Here is a 23662-nt window from a genome sequence, read left to right as displayed (position 1 = left end):
ATATCTCTGAAATTGTAAAATAGAAATTTAATAGGATCAAACTGATGGAGAAAGAACGATCGAATGAAAAAAAAAAATAAACAAATTAAATATATGACATGACTACGTAAAAAAAAGAGCTGTAAACATACGAGTTAATCGCATTGCTTATATCATTGCAAATTGTAAACAGCCAGTAAAAAAAAATTATTTATTTTTCAAAAAAGATTCGTCTGCTAGAGACTGTCATCAAGTAAAATGTTTTCCCTTGCAAGTATTATAGGGTCATTGGCCAACAGAGGAAGATTGGTACCCACAGGTATATTCATACTTGATATTTTTACATTTTAATGTAACAACCCTTTAATTCTATGTTATTATCAGCAGATCAGTTCATTTGCAATTTTTAAAAGTTATTAAGCATATTATACTCTGATACATGCATATTTAATTTCTAAACTTCATTTTAAAAGAATTAAAGTGAACAAAACACCATCCTTTGTGTGTCATAGAAGTGTACAGCATACTGGAAACCCATACTGGCATATCAAAATAAAGTTAGCAAGAAGTAAATTGGATGAGACTTTAAACACACAATTTCAATGTTTCTCTAGAATAGTTGGCCAGTTTCTATTTAAGAATATGTGAGAGGAGATTTTTGGTATTTCTGACTGCAATAAATGTATGATGTTATTTTATATACCCTTTTCATTGTCTACTTTCACTTTCAATGTATTGTTTCAATTAGCTGGTTAGAATTAGGCATTTTTCATTGATTGAGATTTCAATTGAAATCCTCCACATTGTACATACTATCTTAGAGCAAGTGTCCCCCTTGGGCTTTCTGCTTATAATGTTGTTTTGGCAAAAATATCTGGTTTACAAAATAGAACAAGTTCAAAGGTCAGCTGCCAGATATGTATACAATGACTACAATTACACTAGTAGTGTATCTAAAGTGATAAGTGAACTTTATTGGCAAACCCTAGAACAGAGGCGCAACATCAGCTCTGTTACCCTCCTCTACAAAATCCAACACAATCTTGTGAGGGTCGACCATCACCACCTGACACCCACTAAAACCTGAACTACGTAATACCCTGTTCAAGGACACAATATCACTCCTATTCATTTTTCCCCAGAAGTATTCGTCTGTGGAATGGCCCACCCGTGTCCTTACAAGCTATTCCCGGTTTAGACCTCTTTACTGGGCAGCTGCATCCTTTTTACCAGTTCTAAGCCACCTTTGATTTTAACTTTTATCTCAGTCTTGTAGTTCTTTTTAACTTGCTTTTACCTTGTGTCTATAAATTTGCACTTAACATATTTGTTTTTAACAACTATTCCCAGACAATGCGCCAGCTTAGTGTAATCGATTAAGATTTTGAAGCAGTATAATGTAGATGTAAATGTAGAGGTGTGGTGAAAATTTCCAAAGTGAAAGTAGCCATCAACTTTATATGATTTATGTGTTATTGCTGGAATAAATTTATAAAGAAATATAACAGTTGTAAAATTATGTAACAGGTCAGCTAGGTCAAACAGGACGTCTGCAGACATCTTACAGGAATTCTGGTGTTTTATTGGACATGGTAAAATCATTTGTTCCTGCATTGACCTTTGGTGCCCACAAAGGTGATTGTGGTAGAATAGGAGTTGTTGGAGGATGTCAAGAGTAAGTATAACCATGAATAAAGTTTTAAATATTATAATTATAATTTATTATATTTATTTTTATTTTTATATTTATTATTTAGGGATTTTTTAAAGGATTTTGGGAACATGACCCATACCCATGGAATTGGAAATTTTAGCGATGTTTTGTTGAAAATTGGGACGAAAATGCATGACAGAAATTTTGCAGTGTTTAAATGAATGCAAACATTCACTGTCTAGGATGGCATCTTCAAACATTTAAGTACTATTAAGAAGCCCTTCTTTTCAAAGATTTTAGAAGAAAATATTCAATTTTTTTTTTTAACTTTCAATTGGGAATTTTTTCCTGTGGATTGGGAAAAATATAAACTATTTTCAATTGGGAATATGACCCAATAACGGCTATTAAATAAGCCGAAAAAAATCCCTGAATTTATTATAATTTTTACAGAGCTTCCATGAGTATTTGACCTTACAGAAATTGCCCCTCACTGCTTAATCTCCTTTTAAAAACTTTCTTTTGAGGATGCTTTGATGCTACAAAACTAAAGATCATTGGCTCTACTAAGTTTGTCAATATATGTATATGCTTTGAAAATAATGCTTGAAGAGTCTTCCCACACTAGTTGATTAAGTTTGAAATAAGCTTTAATTATTGTGTTGTTATTAGTCAAATTTCTGTTTATTTATTTTTTTATATTTTACAGATACACTGGTGCCCCATATTTTGCAGCCATATCTGCATTAAAATTGGTAAGTAGTGAATTAATTTCTTCCTATTCCACTTTTCACTGACCACTGGAAACATACATGCTACTAGGGAACATTCATTCTGGTATTTCTGGCATAATTGAACCTCAGGACTGTGAAATTATTCCAATTTTAAAGGCATGGGTTGTAAAAAAAGTAAAAACAATCGCTGCCACTCAGACTGCTGGCTTTTAATATACTAGATTCTTTAAGTGAATGTAAAGTAAAATCCACAAAATGATAAGCCAGTAGATGGGCCCTCTGCAAGTATTCGAAGAGTATCCGTTGTACAAGGTTCACACAAGGCTTTTAGTATTAAAACAACTAACACTGTAAAGGTGTTGTAGAAACTTTCTAGCTGTACATATGGAAGGAGATCTTGGTTACTTCTTATCTCTGACACCATAGTGGAACCAACAACCTTCTGTAAGGGACTGGGCCAGAGAGTTAGTTGTTTTTACACTAAATGATTCAAAGTCCATGATGGGATTTGAACAGATGGTGGTGAAGGGCTGATTTTTTTTAACAATATAAGGTAACTTTAAGAAAACATGAAAGGAAATTTGTATTGTGTAAAATTATGCGATTCTACCAAACAATTCCTCTCAAAATCGAGGTAATTTATGCTGAACAAAGAGTATAAATTTAATGCATAAAACATTTGTTAAATGATTATTACCAGTGTACAAACCTACTGAGTATTTTCTAAGGAAAACAAATGCATGCATATATACCGTATTAATTTATACGGTATATGTAATTATACAGTATTTGTATTATACAGAACTGAATATTTTTTGGCTAACTAAGGGAAACAATGCAGTATGTGTTTAAAACAAGTAAAATGTGTGAGTTACCTTTCTTACATTGTATTTTAAAATTGAACAGGAAACTGGTCAAAGAATTTTGAAAAATCATGAACGAGAAGGTGTTTCTACACCTATCTTACAAGAGCTTTCATCTTTCTTCAAGATATAACACATTGTATTGTATATTTGCTTGTAAGTTTTTGAAGTTTTTTTTCTTATATTTTTAGGGAGCAGATTTGACCCATGTTTTCTGCACAACAGAAGCTGCTCCTGTGATAAAATCATACAGTCCAGAACTTATTGTACATCCTATGCTGTAAGTAGTGTAGTATCCAATGATTATTTTACACCCTATTATGTAATTTAAAATAAAATAAGGTCTAATACTTATTGAATACCACATGCTTAGTTAATTTCACCTCATTAGGTCAAATAATTATTGTGCACCCCAAATTGTAAATATTATAAAGTTTAGTACTTGTTCTTATACGCCTCTGTTTACTAGAAAGAATACCAGCATTTTCTGATACCTTTCTTAAAAGAGGATAATCTTCTATGTTGGTGCAATATTTAAGTAATTTAATCTAATAAGATATTTGAAAATTATAGCTGTGGCATAAATGTTTAAGTACTGATGTATATATTTTTAAAGAGAAAAAAGTGACTGCCCTGCAGAAGTGTCACAGTGGCTACTTAGGCTGCACTCGCTTGTTATTGGCCCCGGTCTTGGTCGTATGGACTTTGTTCTGGATAACACTCGTAATATTATAGAACAAGCGAAAGAAAGGAACCTACCACTCGTAATTGATGCAGTAAGTTATACCAGTACTTTTTTTGCCCCATCTAGGTACCCCATTTGAGCCGTGTCACAACAAAACCAACATAATGGCTTTGCAACCAGCATGGATCCAGACCAGCCTGCACATCGGCGCAGTCTGATCAGGATTCATGCTGTTCGCTATTAGTTTCTCTATTTGTTTTAGGGTTTGTAAGCGAACAGCATGGATCCTGATCAGACTGCAAGGATGCGCAGGCTGGTCTGGATCCATGCTGGTCGCAAACGCACTATGTTGGTTTTGTCGTGACACAGCTCATTTATTCTTTTTATAATATTTTTGGCTTGTAGTTGAATTTGCGAAACAGTTGTAACATAGGATGTCTCTTTTATCTAACACATATCAATATTGTTCATGTACAAACAGAAGAAGTGGTTTTTTAACAAAATATTATGGGATCTAAAGCAGGCTTTGAACTGTTTAGCTATAATTTCATGCTTTTGCCATTCACTTTTACGGAAACATACTTCTTTTTATTCAGGTATTTCAGAAGTATTCTTTTTGAAAATTCAAACAATAATTTTGTTAACTACAAGCTGGAGATCTATAGCATCAAACATTTTACAGTTATGAATTATAATCTTCTAAATAATTATTTCTTGGAAAATCTTTTAAAGGGACTCCACTGTTGTTTTGTGACAAGACTGAAAATATTTTTTTGAGATTTATATGCCATTTGATGTATGCCTATTCTAGTAACTTTAGGGCAAAATTTCAGATTATTTGCCAACACCTTAATTTAGAATAATCATTTTTTATCAGCAAAATTACTTAAAAAAATAAATAGCATTTTATCACATTTATCTCAAATCAGACAAAAAAAATCATACTACATATCATTTTTAAATTAATATTGAATATGTTTCTTCTATGTAAGATTTTAAAAACTTTATGATTTTAGGCAGAGCTCTTTTAACATCACATAAAAACTGAGACTTTTACTTTTATGAAGAAAAACAGGATTCAAAGTAAAAAAAAATAATCTCACTTTATGTCTTTAACAATAATGACCATTTCTTAAAATTTTCAGTTGATGAAATTTTTAATTACAAGAATGGTTTTTATTTCAATGAAATGTTAATTATACTTTTGGAAATTTGTTTTCAGGATGGTCTGTATTTGATAACAGAAGATCCTCACATTATATCCGGATATAAGAGGGCCATTCTTACACCCAACATTGTAGAATTCAACAGACTTTATGAGAAAGTTGTAAGTGGAAATTCCGCTATTTTTTTTATTTTTTAACCTGTGGAATTCGTGTAATGGATGGGCTAAGCTTTAGATTTGAAACAGACGATTCTAAGTTTAAGGGGTTTTCATACCAAAATACAAAAATTGAGCTATCAATAGTAAAGAGTGTGGTCAGACTGGCCTGGTTCTACACTGGTGTTAAGAACCTTTAACCAGCCGCCAAAACAACCGGAATACATAGCTCATGGCTAACTGTCTATAGTGTCAGCTAGTGTTTGATTCTCCTTATTACATATTTATATAATTATTTATGTTATGGAAAGAAATTGCTAAAACTGAATTTTACAATGAACATTTTTTTTCTGATAGTAGCATAAGATTAAATTAATTCATAATGGCTTAATGATGTTATCCTTAGCATGCAATTCATTTAAAAATAGGCATGCAAAAACGATGAAAATTGAAGCACACAACTTGTGTTACACTGGAGGTGAAAGGCACACAGATGTACAGAACAAAAAATTCTTGTCTGATATTATACAAGAATAAAGTTAGATGACCTATTAGATAGTGTAATGCTACAATTGGACATCTGTGGTCAGTAGGATATTTTGCAGTCATTTTTCACCATATAAAACAAGAGACCTAAGGGGCCTCTTCCAAATAGGAATTTTCCTTAAAATCATGCAGTGTTTCCTAAAGTTACACCTGCCTTTTTACTTCCCAATACAGCAATTTTAGAGATAATTCTTCTTTAAAATCAAGAAGCTAAGGCCTTTTCCCAAAATCACTGATTTGTTTAAGCTGTGATAGAAATGATTATGAATTACCTAAATGAAAAATAGAAATGTAAATTTCAGTTTAATTAAAGTAAGTGTTTTTTCTGCAAAATCATTATTAAACATATGGAAATAACAGTTTAATATTGATAAGAAACCTTTTTTCTCCCCATATATACATGTACATGCATAAAGTTCATTGGTATTTAGTAACAGAAAATTTCACTCCAGATATGACCATAACAAGATAGCAACAACATGCTTATAAACCAAATTTTTTAAATTTCAAAGATATTGTTTCAAATTTTCATGCAAGTTGAACAATTATTTATACTAAAGAAACTATTCTAAATTATCACAAATATGCATTGAAGATTTTTTTTATCAAGGTAGAGCACTCTTATTAAACATAAGCTTTTTTATTTACTAGTTACCTCCCTTGGATCAAAGTGCAAGTATTCCTTTCATTGGATTTGATGTTTTTTCAGTTCTTTTTGTCTTTTTGTTTTCTTTTATATTAATTTAATGATGTTTTTCGTTATAAAGTTTTTATTTTTTTCATACAAAAAGAATAGTGGAGAATATACATTTTTACCTCTATGACATGTAGCAAGGCCTAAGTGGAACAAAATCTAAAAAAAATAGAAACTTAACAGTGTTTGATTCAGAAAGAGAGAAAAGAATAAAGAATAAGATAGTGTATAAAATTTCTGAATTTATTCTCTTTTATTAACAGATGTTGGTGGGGGAGGATATTTCATGTACATTTTGTATACAATATGTTTGACAGTTGAACAATTTTAACTTTGATTATAACATCTATAGTTTGTGAGCTGTTAGTCTGATGGAGGGAAGAGTTTCTTCCATTGCAGCCAGTGTAGACAAAAATCAGCTGGCACATACATGATGCCTGATCCTTTTTGATTTTCCACTGTCGTCAATTCAATCGCTATAAATATTTTGAAAAAAAAATCTTGAAATGATGTTTGGTTTTTCCCTGATTTAAAAAAATGTACAAGTCAGGAATAACATCCAACTAAAAATATAGAAAATGTTGATGATAAAATGATTAAAAAAAGATCCCCTAAAATATATGTACATAAATTTGCTCCACATTATATACAGGAAAAGGTCCATTGAAAAACATAAAATAAGTATGACATTACATGTACTGTTTGGGGACCACCAAAACCGGACAACTACCAAACCCGGACAGCCCAAAAAATGCTTAATTTAGTTGTTTTTCTTTGTTCATTGATTGAAGATCTATCAGTCACTTTTTTTAACAACAATAAATGCATGTTTCTTCTATAAATAAGTAATTAAATTTATTTCAATGGTAATATTTTAATGTCTATTTCAAGAATGCTGGCGGTGAAAATTTGGGCGTTAAGAGTGCAATACCTAACCTGATATACCAGCTATAATCATTTGCAGAGTAAACAATAGAATATCCAAAACTTTAGCATTTGCTGCAGAAATATTGTAAATCATGTTAAAAATGAAAATTTAAAATACCCAAGCATTTAACTGAATTAAATCATATTATGTACTTATCTGTCCGGACACATGGTACTGTAGTGTAGTCAATTTGGGCAATTTTTAAACCTTCCTTGACGAGCCTCATATATAAGTGTTAATATAATCAGAAATAAACAAACTAGTGCGTTAGTTAGGAGAAGAACCTAACTGTACTGTGTCAAATTTTCAGTTCTCTAGGTCTGAAATTATTAGATCTATATGAAAATAATGTTCAAAAAGTGTCCGGTTCATGGTCCCCAACCAGTATTGTGATGTTAAACAGTATTTTATCCTGCTACTGTCAATATCATCAGCTGGATAAAGCCTTGCCGGATAAACTTATCTATCTCCAGTCATTATGTCATATGATGATGTCACATGTATAGCAGCAAAGCAAAACTACATATAGATGCTTTTTTATCGGGGGGGGGGGGGAAAGAAGAATGAAACCATTTAATAATTCTAAAAACATGATAAAAAGCAGGGTAAATCAAATACAGTCAAACGTGTATTAAGCGACAGCGCAAGGGAAACACCCAAAATGGTCGCTTAATGAAACGGTCTTTTAAGACAGTCAGCATGAAATAAAAGTCAAAATTTATAAATGACATCTTTCTTATGAAGTGGGAATGTTTTTCAACTTCATTTCTATATAAATGTTGCATAATTAGTACGCTCCGATAATCTAAATGGATGCAAATGTAAAAAATAACTTTCTGATATTTATTGACAAATTACGTGCATGTTTGATATTTTTTCCAGAATTTTTTAACTTCTCCGCTGTTTTTCCTTGTCTCCAACATGAAAACCCTATTAGTGAAGATGTTTTCTGTTGTGCATTTTTTCATTTGAAATAAACAAACTACATCTAATTGTTACGATTAATTTAATTGCTGATCAAGTTCAAGGTCGATGTCGGGCTGGGAGGTTTATCCGTTTCGCTGCGAAAGTGAATCTTGGCTCGCTAAAGCTCGCCAAGATACACTTTCTCGCCTTCTCCATCCCGACATCGACCATGTATTTTCTATTTTTAAGATTTTTTTAAAAAAGATTTTACTCTTTTATCTGTTTTGTGCTATCTTATGATATTCTAAGCTAATATTGTGAAGACATTAGATATTAAGACCAACATCAGGATCTTTAAGCATTCTCCATTTTAATTAGCGTGTTTTTTTTTTAAAGTATGCCAAGATGAAAAAAACAAAACATGTAAGGGTTAAGAAACCAAAATCCCAAACATCTTTCCGAACCAGGTTTGAGAGAACCGGAATGTTTTCATTTTCGGGCCAGACGATTTCCTGTAAAGTAGTTTTAATTGAAATCTGGTATTAATTCTGCGCATCTGTTTCACTTTAATATTGAAATTAAAAGCTGGAGATTGATCATGTAAGACATTGTACGTTTTAATGGATTAAAGAAAGCCGCTCATTATGTTACTGCCAGATGCATGGTGTTTTTTTTTCAGTGTATGAAGTAAATTAGAAATTTGTTATGTGGTTAGATTAATACAGTACCTAATTATTATTATAGATAGAGTTGTTCAGGTGAATTTTTTGATACAGTCAAACCTGTTGATTGATACAGTCAAAACTGTTCAAACCAACCAGTTGACTCCTTTTTGAAATTTCATTGGCAAATTGTAGAAAAACCTGGTTATTTTCGATCGCCATTGGTTAAGAATGGGAAACAAACAAATGATATGAGTATTTTGTGATAATTGAATATTATTGAGGTGGTCGAATATTATGAGGTGGTCTCTTTGCACAGGTTTTGCTTAGAAACATTGAAGTAATGTTTGGAGCTTGAATTTGATGCCTTATTCTGATCTTTTGTTTTGCATGGTTTTGAGTTTTATTGACCCAAAATATGCCATGATGGAACATTCTAACCTTGCTTGTCATTAAGGCTAAAATGTTTTAACTTGTATAAAAAATGACTGTAGGTCACTGATAAAAACCCATAGCTCTTTTATGATTTGCACTGAAGTATTACCCATTGTACATTAACCAAGTCCCATAACATTTGAATGGATTTGGACTGAGTTATCACCCTTTTAAATTTAGACAATACCTGAATATTGAGCATTGAGAAAATGAGTTTAGTGCAGAACTGTTTTTGTGATGGGATGCATGTGTGTGATTATGGAGGGAAATGTGATGGGGGATTGAAGGGTTAGGGGTTAGGGGGCGAGAGGATGTGGGATGGAATTTTTAATACTTATTCAGAACCAATTAGACGGGATTCAAAGAAAGTTTATTACTAGTTGCCTGTTGTGTTTAGATATAGTGCAAGCTATCTTAGCTTTATTTTTGGGTTTGTCATTTTAAGCTCATTGTAAAAGTCCAATGGTCCAATTAGTCTTTAGTGCATTATTTCAGGCATATGAGGGCACCTGAGTAGTATTGTTAACCATCCGTAACATAGCTGGGGAGTTTTCTCACCATAACTAGGTCAGAGATTACTAAGAAATTTTCTCAAGTCAGACTCATATCTCAGGTGCTTGATTGGTCAGAAATCAGCACAGATGGTAAACTAACCAATGAAGATTTAGAGATTCAAGACTCAATCTAAAAATATGTTTTACAACCTCTTGAGAGGCAATAATCTACAGCAATGATGGTCATTCTGAGACTCAGGACAGATTTCGGAAAAATGTTTTAAAATGCCAACAGCAGTGAGGGTCATATAATTCTAAGTCAGGAAATTTAACTACTCAGCCATGGAGGGCCTCACTTGTGTAGTAGCATAGACTGTGATACAAGAATTGTTTATAAAACTTATGTTATATTTACAGCTTAAGGGAAGCATAAGCAGCTTTAGGGACTAATGACTTGCCAGGAAATGAGATTTGAAAATGGGGAAGGGGGCGTGGCTACAAAATGTTGGAAGCGCTCTTTATATTTAACGATTTTTTTTTATTTCAAAGTTTAATTGAATTTTATGTGTTGTATATAATACATCAAAATGTTCCCAGAGGAGGCACAGTTTCCTTTATGTTAGATTATAATGTTAAACAGAAGGAAAGTTTTCCAAAGATGAATTCAAAGAAAAAGGAAAAACATTAGGTCATGCCAAAGAAAAACAAACAACTATACATACAGAATATATCAATCAAAAGGAAAATAAAGTAAATAAACTTAAAGGCACAAGATGCCTCAGAAATTAATAAATTTTTCATTTCTTTAGAAAGGGCAAATTTATAGTTTATAACATTTAAATGTGAAGGTGGTGTTGGTAGTTTTCACTCTGGATCACGGTTAGCCAGAGCACAGTTCAGCCACTGCATCATTCCTGGGCAGGCTGTCAAGCAGTTTATCAGTACTTGTTGCCTGCACTTTCACAAGGAACTGATTACTTCTGTACATGCCCAAGCAGAGGTACAGTGTGAATGACTGTAGAAAGGATTTCATTATCAATCACAACGAAAGTGAAATGAGTCGTCCAGGAATCCAACCAGGTCGCCCAATTCACAGTCCAACACTCTGTCTATTGAGCTAACCAGATGGCTTACATTTTAATGTCTGTAAAGTTTGACCTTTAAATAACCTGTCTGACATGAACATCCTTGCAATCTAACCATATATAACACAGCTCAGTTTTAGCATTTGAATTGTTAATACCCTTATGATCTTAATGGACTGACCCAAATTTCAAGCTGGACAAGTCCATGACACTATTTCAGCGGGCTCAGGGTAAAATAGCTTTTATTGTTAGTACTTATTTTGGTTAAAAAATGAGATAAATATATATCAAAAGGGTTCCACAGTGTGGTCCAAATTATTGAGAAATCCCGTACAGCTAAAAAGATTGTATCAAATTTAATGTTTGGGTAAAAATCCATTTTTGGATAAGAGCAAGGTCGATAATTAATAGATTCAATTAAATGCTAATTAGGTCAGAGCGCCACATCCTCGTGTAATATTCCATTCTTTTCATAATAGAATTAGCAAGTCAAAAAATTACCCAATGTTTGGTTAATTGAATTATAATTGTAAGCCATTCAATTGTTGAATGGAGGGAATAAAATGAAATTGATTTTAGTTGAAAAAGTTATCTTAATTTATGTGACAGGTTAAACATACTTTTTGAGATTACACATGAATTGTACAATTGAAAGTAATTTTTTCTCCTCTTCAGAAATTATCATTAATTTTACAATTATGATTTTGCTATTAATGCCACAGGTATCATATTTCAAGAAATTTAATATTATCACTCCAATAGCAGATCCTTTTTTAAACAAATCATTCAAAAATGTGAATATTTCATATTAGGTATTAATATTGAGTTGAATTAATGCAAAAAAACTTGTTTGATGTATGTTTTGACACAGAATAGCAAAGTAATTTACCTAAACTGACAACATCAAGTCCTGCTAATTTTTGTTTCAGTGAATTTATCGTACTTTGAATTTGGAGCAGTCCATTCAAAGTTTAAGGGACTTCATTATCTAAATACTGAACACAAAATAAGCTATCAGCAATAACGAGCATACAAGATGCAGGCAGGTATAGATCTGTACTGGTGGCAAAAGTTAATAACTTTCAGTTCCAGTTTTGATTTAAAACTAAGTTCAAGTAAAGCAATGATGCAAATCAAGCTATGTTAGGGTTTATAGTCTTTATGCCATTTAGTCCTAAGAGCATACAAATAATATATGTTTTACAAATGGAAATCCATGATTTTTATACTCCAAAAGGGTTTTGGGATCACTGGGGTCAAGATTCTAATTAGAATTTCTACACTTTTGCTTATATAGCCTTCTTTTATTGATAAATGTCTTTAATATTTATTAGGTACATACCATGGGTAGTCATTTAACTTCTGATTGAGGGAGGGGTCAATTTGGTTAAGGTAAAGATCAGTGGTGCTAAAAATAATTTTTCATACTTTTTCATTGAAATAAGTCATTCACAGACATGCAGGTTTGGGGAATATCTATTACCTTAAGCAATATGTGTTGTTTTATTTTTGGCTCGACTTGATTAATTTTAAACTGCAATCTGTTGCTTACTGTTGAGATATATACCACAGGTGCCATATCATTATTGTAATTATTATATATTATTTTATTATCAGACATGCACCTGGAGCCAGTAATCAGGCAGTAATAATTATTTTAGATATTCAAAGATATTTACGTGTAGAACAAGTTAAGTGCAAAATAAGTTTTTTCTCTCTATTTATTAAAACAAGCAAAGGAACGGAGAAAGAAATTCCTCAAAGGTTGAGATATGTGTTGCACAAAAAAAATCTCTTGCATTATGGAATTTAATTTTAAAAAAGTACATAATCTGCTTAAAAAATTGTCATACAAAGTCACAAATTAATTTGTATGCACTTTGTGGCTGGGTTTAAAGTAGAAGAAATGACAATGTTAAGGTTATAGGGTTTTTTATGTAGACAAAGTGACCCCAGTATCCCCTTCATTGTATTCTTTCAAGTACTGGTAAGCACTAGAAAGCTGAACTTGTTTAATTAAACTATGAAAACCTGACTCTCTGTAAGTTAGCCAGATAACTTCCTCTCATTGAAACATACAACATCTCTGAGTTTAAAACCACCAGGGGCAAATGATATTGAGTGAGACAAATACCAAGTCATCTTTGGGCTTGAAAACATTACAAATTATTTTTACTATTAATAAAATACATGTAATATTGTTGTTTCTTTATACAGATAGGAGAAACCCCTATGCAGGCTGAGCCTGTAGTCAATGTGAAGACACTGTGTGAAAAGCTGGGCAATGTGACTATAGTGCAGAAAGGAGAAAATGACATCATCTCTGATGGCAAGAAAGGTAACTCTTAATAACTCTTCAATTGTTGAATATGGGTATAAAGTCACACCAGATGGTCACTTGTCGTATTGTAAATGATTGCCCATCGCTAACACCTGTGTAAAACCAGTAACCTTTTGTGAGCTTATTTATAAAATCCAGGTCACTATCTTAAGTTCTGTAACTCTAGCATTGATTTTTAGCTCGACTTTTCTATGAAAAGGGGAGCTATCCTACTCGCCCCGGCGTCGGCGTCGGCGTTAGCGTTGGCGTCACACCTTGGTTAAGTTTTTCGTACCACCCCACTTTATTTCAGAAGTATTACAAGTATGGCTTTGAAACTTACCATACTTGTTCACCATCATAACCTCCATCTACAGACAAGAGTACATAACTCTGTCAAGGTTTTTGACAGAATTATGGCCCTTTTTTGACTTAGAAAGTGTATTGAGCTTGGTTAAGTTTTTTGTACCACCTCACTTTATTTCAAAACCATTGGAGGTATTGCTTTGAAACTGACCATACTTGTTTACCATCACGACCTTCATCAACAGACAAGAGGACATAACTCTGTCAAGGTTTTTGACAGAATTATGCCCCTTTTTGACTTAGAAAATACATTGAATATGGGTAAAATCCACTTATTGCCTTAACCCTTTGAGATATTGCTTTGAAACTTTTAATGCTATTTCACATCATTACCCCCATCTGTACGCAAGAGAAGGTAACTCTGTCAAGGATTTGTTTTAAAAATTAAGGCCTTTTATCGACTTAGAATCTTGGTTAAGTTTTTAGTACCAGTCCACTTTTGGACTGAACTGTTTGAGATATTAATTTGAAAGTTGGAATACTTGTTTACCATCATGGTCCCAAAACATGGGCAGGAGAAGGTAATTCTGTTAAGGATTTTATTTGAATTATGGCCCTTTTTGACTTAGAAACTCAGTTAAGATTTTCATTCTTGTCCACTTGTTGACTTAACCATTTGAGATATTACTTTGGAAGTTGGAGTTCTTATGTGCCATCATGAGACCTATCTGTAAGCAAGAGAAGATAACTCTGTGAAAATGTTTCTTGATTTGTACTTAGAAATTCCTAGTTAAAGTCTTGTGTGCCCTTAACTGTCAAAGTTTTGTTTTATAGGCAAGCACTAAAAAAGTCGAGCGCGCTGTCCTTCTGACAGCTCTTGTTACTGAATTATTTTCCTTAGTGAACTTTTTTCACCATCAAGTACTGAAAATTATTTAGAGTGCTAAAACTCTATCTGACAACTTTTGTTAATTCTCAATTATCATTTTCTATTACAAATCAATTTGGGTAACTGGATAATTTTACACATATTTTCAATTATCATTCTTATTATCCATCAATTTAGTGAAACAAAAATCATAATGAATCAATGTTAGACATATATTAATTCAGGGTCTGTAAGACATCATCAATAGTATGGTGATATTTTTATCAGAGGTATATAACAAACTGTAGAGATAGATATAATAGACTATCCATGTTTAACTTATCAATAAAATAGCTGAGAAATGAAAAGCATGTAAAACCCACACACAGAGAACTCTCTGTCTTGAGATATATTCAACAGTTACAGAAATTTTGCCTTGTTATTTATCAGTAATTGGGTACTTAGATTCAATTAATGGCATTAAATTTGATTGAAAGTTTTGTTTTCAAATTTAAATTTGATTATAGCATGTCATGATCCTATATTATAAGATAATTTATAATATATAATGGAAATATTAGAAACTTTTTTGTTTATTCATGAAGGTAGAAAACATAATTAATGGTACTGACATTTTGATAACTAGTTAACATAAAGACGTAAGGGGGAATAAACCTATCTCAAATTTAAAAAAAAATGTAAAATTTAAAAACCAATGTATGTTGTTTCCATAATCGTTTAGTCAATTCTCCACAGAGCTGTAACTAATAATGTTTCTGTTATTTACTGTACATCAGAATAAAATGAGCCGCGTCACGACAAAACCTACATAGTCTGATCAGGATCCATGATGTTCACTAACAAACCCTATTACAAGTAGAGAAACTGATAGCAAACAGCATGGATCCTGATCAGACTGCGCAGATGCGCAGGCTGGTCTGGATCCATGCTGGTCACAAACCCACTATGTTGGTTTTGTTGTGACGTGGCTCAAATGCTCAAAAAAATGAACAAAAAGTATGCTACTATTAAAAGAAAGGTTTTAATGTTTAGCAATGATTCTGTGCTTGGGCCATTGACACATAAGAAAAGATACCAACATACTTTTTTCATATATATATTATTTTGGAATATTTCTTTTTCAAAATTCAAACATAAAAATTTATAAATAAATTTATAAAAAAAACTGCATGAAGAAAAAATATAGCTTACCAAGTAGTACATTAAAGCATTACAAAAACTATTTATATTCTACTTGTCAGACTTTACTATATTCATGTTAAGTTCTGTAGAAATGTTGTCTCTGATGCATTTTTCTTTTTCATTAAAAGCAGGAAGCATCAGTTATCTGGGAAATGTTTACATTAAGTGTCCAATCATAACATTAGCATAGAGGGTAGTTTGAGGACTTAATCTCCCTCGTCCTTCTTTAATCATGACAATCAAATATTAATCAAGCTTTATCATGTTTTAATTGTTACATAGACAGATTTACGAGGCACTGCAAAGAGGGGTCACACATAAAAGGTCAAAAGGAAATGGCCTGCAGATAATCTTGTAGAGGACTTGAAAGGGTGCCTCTTGCATTTTCTGCATTTCAGATGCATAAGAACACTTGTCTTGTTTTTGAACATTGTAGATTTGGATTGTAGAGGCAAAATAGTGTAATTTTAAATACTTTGTTATATAAATTTTGGCAAAATTTGACAAAGCTTAACAATATATTTTAATAATAAATAGGGATGGCAACGAATACGAAAATCAATACTCGAGTACTCGGTCATTTTTCCGATCGAGTACTCGGTTACTCGGATGATTTCCTATGATCACACAATATCAACACCATCTGCATGCTACTTTCGTTTTCTATTTTAATTCATAGAATTCGTAACTATATAAAGAGGACTGCAAGAAATACATATATGAAATATATAAATATAAACATAAGAAATGTCAATGACAGCATTTATTATATACCTACAAATTTTCTCCGTAAAATACAGGATGGACTTGAAGCGCATCAACTGATAGCAAATTTTGTATTATGTTATTGACAAATACGGTACCATATATGGAAGTGCCGGACTATTTTTGACGTTGGTTCCGATCTTAGCTGTATATAAACGTAGCATTTGGAAACAGAAACCAAAATTATAAAAGGCATGGCCGGTTTTACAAAAATTACCTATTCATCCGTCAGTCATAAATTTATTTCTTGACAGCTACATTTCATTTTCTGAAATTTCTTATAGAAGTGTAGTATAATGACACTCATTTATAATTCAAATGGAAAGGTATATTATAAAAGGAAAATTATGTTGTAGTAGCTTTCTGAGCCTATGTATTTTTCTACTCGGAATGTTGGAAAATTGATATTTCGCTCGACCTTCGGTCTCGCGAGATATCAATTTTTCCACCGCTGCTCGTAGCAAAATACAAAGCTACAACATAATATTCCGTATATGTTTACGTTTTTATAATCAACAAGTTTCGGCTACAAACTTTCTAATATTTAAAGGTGATTAAATATCATAAGAGGCCGAATGACGTAAACGACACAGGACTGTGTTCAATCCCATATGCGTGTCATATTGCTGATCGCCTCGTTAAATTTACAGTATCATTTTCACACCTCTGAAAGGATGTTTTGATTGCATTTAACAAGTATTTATACAGATACGTGTACATTTGCGAATTTCTGAACTAATCATTCTAAATAGCAAAAAAGTAGAAATTAAATATTTTTCTCCGAGTAATCGATTATCAATTTTGTTAACCGATATTCGGACGTTCGATCGAGTACTCGGTTAACCGGTTACTCGTTGCCATCCCTAATAATAAACAATAATTTAGTGATAATATTTTTGTGTAATTTTAGCCTAATTTGAATGAAAAGATTTTAAAAGCATTTCATTTTTCAGTCAATTTTGTCATACATGTAATTGATATAATTACATGTACTGTTGAACAGGTTTTTTTGCCTTAGCAGATTAATTTATGCAGATATATGTGAATAAATTTTCTTGCGAATTCAGTTCTCATGAATTTGTATGTATATCTGAAATTGTGTAAAATGCAAAATTTCATAATGTAGTAAATTCTTATCATATGATGATCAGCTCCATTATTTTATTTTTGTTGTTTAAGCAGGGTTTCAAACATATCTATTTAACAGCATCTCAAACATATCTATCATGTAGGGCCTCAAACATGCTGTTTTAGCAGGGCCTCAGAAATACTTATCAAACAGCATTCAAAAATACTTAATCATGTAGGGCCTCAAACATGTTATTGAAGCAGGGCCTCAAACATTTTTATCAAACAGCATTCCAAAATACTTAATCATGTAGGGCCTCAAACATGTTATTGAAGCAGGGCCTCAAATATATTTATCAAACAGTGTCCCAAACATGTTTATCATGTAGGGCCTCAAACATGTTGTTTAAGCAGGGCCTAAAATATATTTATCAAACAGCGTCCCAAACATATTTAGAAAGCAGGGCCTCAAATCAGACAACTGTATACAGATAACATACTTCTAGTACTTTGATTTTGTTGAAATACACAGCAAATTTATGGTAACTGTCTTGATACATGCTTGTTTAAATGGTTGTATAAATCATCAAAATTTGTATTGCCCTATTGTCATACGCCAATTTGTTTATAATATAACCCTAGGATAACCCCATTATGGATATATAAATTTTCCATAAAATAAACACTTCATGATATCTGCTCTGAATGAGAGTTATTTAAGGGGCAATAACTCATGCATAGTTTGTCATTATTCATCTTGACCTGACTGGTTATCTAAACAAGCTCTCTAAATATGAAATGATTGGAGGTAGATATTAAATTTGTTATGTTTACTTATATAACCCTATATCTCTGATAAACAGTTTCATCACTGTAGGAGAAATCGTTTAAAGTGATAAAAGTTGCTTTTTACATGAGAGCTATAAAGATTATGTCAGGAAATAGGGTTGTTCAGATATTTATTAGATTTGAAGTTTTGCTCTGATTGCTCTTCAGAAAATATTAGAATTCCATATATCACAAATAACTGGTGACTAAAAATGCTCTTGCGCATCCCCGCAATGTGATCAGGATCCATGCTGTTCGCTACTAGTTTCTCTACTTTTAAAAGGGTTGGTAAGCGAACGGACTATGTTGTGACATGCTCAAATGTAGTTGTAGGGATTTCAGTATCAAATATACTTTATGCAACCAACAGCATATGAAAAGTTAGTAAGTAAGAATTGTATTATTTTGCCTGACCTACTATATTGGCGAGTCAATCCTGTAATTGTAATCTCAAGTGCTCAAAATGTTTATATAAAAGTTATAAAATATTTTCTTTATGATATCACTGTTAAGAAACAATAGATCATATAGATTGGTATTGGTCCTTATGGATATTACATTTCTTTTGTCAATGACAACTTGACATAAAACAATATCTTTAAGGTGATAAATCTTGTAGGTTCTAATTCCTGTAGGAAATTGTATTACAAGTTTAGACAAAAAAAATTTATGGCTGTTGATGCTGGTTAGTAATGAAATGTAAATATTGTTAACATCATTGTCTAGGAGATACATAACAGTCAAACCTGCTTATAATGACCATATTTAGAAATTGGAAAATGTCATTGTTGTCAGGTGGTCACTCCTTAAGGGTTTAACACTGTACTACAATAATTATTTAAAAAAGGAGCTCAAAAAAAAATTATTGTCATTGCAACAAGTTTTTCTCTATCTTTTGCAGGTGGTCAATTTTTAACAATTTAAAAATGAAATTTACTCCTTTTTAAAATAACTGTTCCAGGAAAGAATTGTTACAAATCAAGTACAAATAAGTTAGCAGTGAAATGATAGAAGAATTGTTGCTTCAATATATTATGACAAAAATAAAAAAAACATCAAAACAATTTAAGTTAAAATAGAAATAAATTTTATTAAGCTCAGAGTTTCAGATTTCATTGAAAAACCTTTAACAATAATTATCTAATATTAAATCAGTGTGATATTATACATTTTGATTTATATAACCCATTTATTTCCATATGGCAACCTCTTGTTAAGAAAGCATGTAAACTAATTCACCCTTAAAAGATACTAAATGAAAGGTTATCAGAGGTGTCCCTGTATCACTTATGTTGCGTAGATAAGGGGAGCAAGTAAAACGTCTATTTCAAAGCTATAAACGAGCATATGTTGTAAGATAAATACCCCGATATGTCAGAGATAGTGTAAGAGATGGGGAGAAATATATGCACCCTGCTGTATACCTAGGTGTTATTAAGATGTGATTATAGCAAATAATGGCAGATTAAGTTTGACAGGAGAAAAAGAAACAACTGTCGAGAAAAGATTTTATGGAAGACGTTGCATATGTTATATTTTCAGTGAGACAATTATAGGTTTTTATGAATAAGATGTTATGTTTATTAATCCTTTTGTCATCATCATCATCATCATCATCATCATCATCATCAACAACAACAACAAAAATAACAAAATCATCATCATCACACCAACCATCATCAGTTTTTATCATCATCATCATCAACTTTATCATCAAGAACACCAACAAAGTCATCAATAAAATCATGATCATCAACACCATTATCAACATCATAATTATTTGTTACATCACCATCATTGTCATCATCTTCATCAGTATCATCATCAGTATGATGACATCATCAGCATCATGCTGATAAATTAAGAATTAATCATAGCCATCATCATTATTGTCTCATAATTGCTTTTAGCATATTTGTCATCATGATTATTTATTATCATAGTCTATAAAAGGGAAACAAAAAATAATTTTATATTTACAAGCAAAAGAATGATCAAATGAAAAATGACCATTATGATAAAAATTTCTGTATATTCATCTTTTTTTAACAACAGAAAAGAGGATAAAATGAATCATATTCATGTCTTTTCCAGTACTGGTATGTTGTAGTGAGGGCAGTCCTAGACGATGTGGTGGTCAAGGTGACCTGTTGTCCGGCACCATGGGAATATTTTCTTTTTGGACCCATCAGCTCTTCAGCAGCACCAAGGAAGTGAACAAGTAAGTGATAATAAAATAGATGACGATGTAGGTTTTAACAGGTGAATCCTTCGTTCAAAGGATTCAGGAAATTTATTTCACCTGGAATAACCTTAAAAGTCGTACTTGATTTGATACATTTATAAAAGTTGAGTCCTTATGTTCTGAAAAGGACTTCTTAAGGTGTTTTTTGTGTAAGACAAGAAATGTGTATAAAGACCACATGATGAGGAAAAGATGAAAAATACGTCTTTTTGAATTTTGATAGATTAATTGTATCTGAATTATGAAAGCCAATTGAACAACTTTAAATATTGTTTTAATTTTCTAATGATGGCCTTTGTCAAAGGTTTCACTGTATCCCTAAATGAAGGAGATCACTGGGTTTATATAAAGGTAGCTGATTTTGAAAATCAAAAAGTTACAAAAATGTTTAGTAGTATTGCTGTAATTATATGGCAATTGCCTATGTCAAAGGTTTAACTGTAGGTACAAAATGTTTGACAGATATTGTTTCTAAAAGGAATTGAAAGTATTAACTCCAAATCCTTTTATATGTGTTGCTAATTTGCTTGGGAATTATTCTAAAGCATATTTAATAGGTGTCAGAGTATGAAAAGAAATCCTATATAGTTCTAAGAGAATGTATTGTACTGAAATATTTCACTTTGCACTTCATATCATTTTCTTAATGGTCATTTTGGTATAAAGTGTAATTTTCAAATGGTCAGTAACAAAGCGATATGCTTTGATATTTCGTTTTTTAAGCATCTTGAAGATAGCTAGAATCACCATTTCAGTACGTGGTCAATCTCTTTATGGCCATTGGTTCTCTTAACTCCATCTTTATGATCAACATGCATTATGGGATCATATATCCATCATAATTACCCACTACACTTATCTCCAAAATTGAAGAGCTCAATCATACTGTATTAAACTCCTGGCACTAAAGAGCTCCAGTTCCCAAATGACATAAAATTATGGCTTCCCTCATATTTCAGCTGACATACAAGAAGTCGCAAGCCTGAGAGAATCTTATTTATTTAAGTGGATAGGGGTCAGTTGAGCTCCTTTGGGGTTTTTATTTACCCTTTGGGTCAGTTTTGGATGGTTGAGTTACTAATTAGAGATGAAGAGCTTTAGACATTAGCATTTTTGCACTGGATCATATGGGATCATGCCTGTTTCTCTCCTAAGCTTATCAGTAAATTGCTGGAAAATTTTGTATTTGTTACAAATCCCTCTTGAATAGCAGTTTCCTGTAGGTGAAACTTTTACATGGGAAATAAAACATCTGTGAAAATTCTACTTAAACATTAAACATATTTTATGATACAAGATAATCACAGAGGTCTTGATTTATACTAAGCAATATTCGACTATTTTATTAGTCTTAAAAACTGCTATTTCATTGGTACATAGTTTATGTAAATTCTCAAAGTTTATTGTAAAAACTTATTAAAAGATAAATTCTTATGTTTAGTATTGAGACTCATCAAAACCGACAAGGGTGGATAATGAGTCAAATCAAAGATGACTACAGTAAAACATGTGATAAAGACCACCTTTAAATTAAGGTCATGCTGCAGTGATTATTATGTTAACTAGTGTTTTTGTTGTCTGATTTTGCAGTTATTTTCCCTCTAATTTGTCAGTAACAAATTGATTGAATAATGACAGGGTATGTAAAGAGACAATGTATCTTTCAATTACATCATCATAAAAGGTTAAACATGCACAATGTGGACTGCACACCCACTTGGGTTCCGCTGGGTGTTCTTACTTGATACTGTGTTGAGTGTGCTGTACCCACGCAGTCCCATCTGGTTCCTAAAAGAGAGACATGAGCACAATGATCTTTTCATATCTTTCTGTATTTAGCATCACAATAACACAAAATCACCCTTTTAGCAAGTGATTGAATTGAATAAACTCGGTCAAAAATACAAAAATCCTTTCAATTATTTCAATCTTATTTTGGTAATTTAACCCTTCGGCCAAGTGACCAAATAAAGTGCCATCTGTGAAAATGAAATATTACATTTTAATGATGTGTCGTAGATTACTCTATCTCTGTCAGGTTATGTTGTCCAGAACGTACAATTAAAATCGGCCAATCAAATGATACCACCGACTCGGATTACACTGATACCCTTATTAGGGGTTTGAATGTTTTTCCTCAAGATTCAGAGATATCTTTTTGTTCCCTTCAGAAAGAGTGTTAGTTGAATGGTCATCTTAATTTAGTATGCAAATTCTATAATAATGACTGAAGATTTGCCTTTATCATAAATTTTGAGCTCTTTTGAGGAGAATTTTAGATTTTGTCTTCTTGAGCTCTAAACCCTTGTCATAGAAATGGGTGATATTGTCTAATATCAAAATTGAAAATTTATACCCAGAAAAAACGCCATGTATTTATTGTCCATTACTTATTTTCTCACTTGAACTACATTGAAATAAAAATCAAATAAAACAAATAAATAGAATCATTGTGTTCTCTATATATATCAGGTTAAAGTGTTTATCCATTACAAGCCTTAAAAAGGTATGGCAATATCTGTGACACTAGTATAGAGCCATGCCAGTCTGTACCTTTGATGCAGTACTGTAAGATAGGCCCTATACTTGAGACTGACTAAATCATCATGTTACAAGTTTTCACTTTGATATTCCAAAATTTTGAATATGGTCAATTCCAAAAATGCAATGTCGACATGACTCAATTTAAGAAAATTATGAAGCAGCTAGTGTATTTATAACCTTGTGTCAATTTGTCTAGATTAGGGATTGTTTTGTACAAGACTTGTGGTCATTTGTCTAGATTAATTGGGCCTTGCTTTGTTTGACCCTTCTGCTGTGGCGACAGTCATATGTATTGACAATAGTAATCTGATTTGTGTTGTAAAATATCACTATTGTTTTCATGGTAATGTTTTTTATACAATGTACTCCCTGGAACTGTTTAGTTGGAGCATATATAGTTGACAATTTGCCTTCACACATAATAACTGATATCTTAAATTAAACAAAGATCGTAGATTTAACTGATATTGTATATATACTAGTAAATGATGCCATAGATATAACCAATATTGTAAATATAGCCAATGTC

The 23662-nt window shown here is 31.9% G+C and overlaps 1 protein-coding gene across 2 annotated transcripts; it reads left to right on the top strand.

The window, feature by feature from the left end:
• The first annotated feature begins 62 nt into the window (after window positions 1-62).
• LOC132732035 (ATP-dependent (S)-NAD(P)H-hydrate dehydratase-like) lies at window positions 63-20584 on the top strand. Of its 2 annotated transcripts, XM_060718382.1 has the most exons (8): window positions 82-298; window positions 1507-1654; window positions 2343-2388; window positions 3422-3510; window positions 3847-4006; window positions 5138-5242; window positions 13204-13324; window positions 20439-20584. In XM_060718382.1, exons 1-8 carry the CDS (start codon window positions 238-240, stop codon window positions 20567-20569), a joined length of 861 nt encoding a protein of 286 aa, XP_060574365.1. In that variant the 5' UTR covers window positions 82-237; the 3' UTR covers window positions 20570-20584. The 2 variants fall into 2 exon arrangements, with proteins under 2 accessions (XP_060574366.1, XP_060574365.1); XM_060718383.1 differs by lacking the exons at window positions 13204-13324; window positions 20439-20584 and adding an exon at window positions 6434-6544 and having other exon boundaries at window positions 63-298.
• Window positions 20585-23662: the final 3078 nt, after the last annotated feature.

This window comes from Ruditapes philippinarum, unplaced genomic scaffold (genome assembly GCF_026571515.1).
Source record: "Ruditapes philippinarum isolate M1 unplaced genomic scaffold, ASM2657151v2 ctg305_1_1_1_1, whole genome shotgun sequence".
Taxonomy (NCBI): Eukaryota; Metazoa; Mollusca; class Bivalvia; order Venerida; family Veneridae; genus Ruditapes; species Ruditapes philippinarum.
Note: the sequence above shows the minus strand (reverse complement) of the source record. Positions and strands in the feature narration are given on the sequence as shown.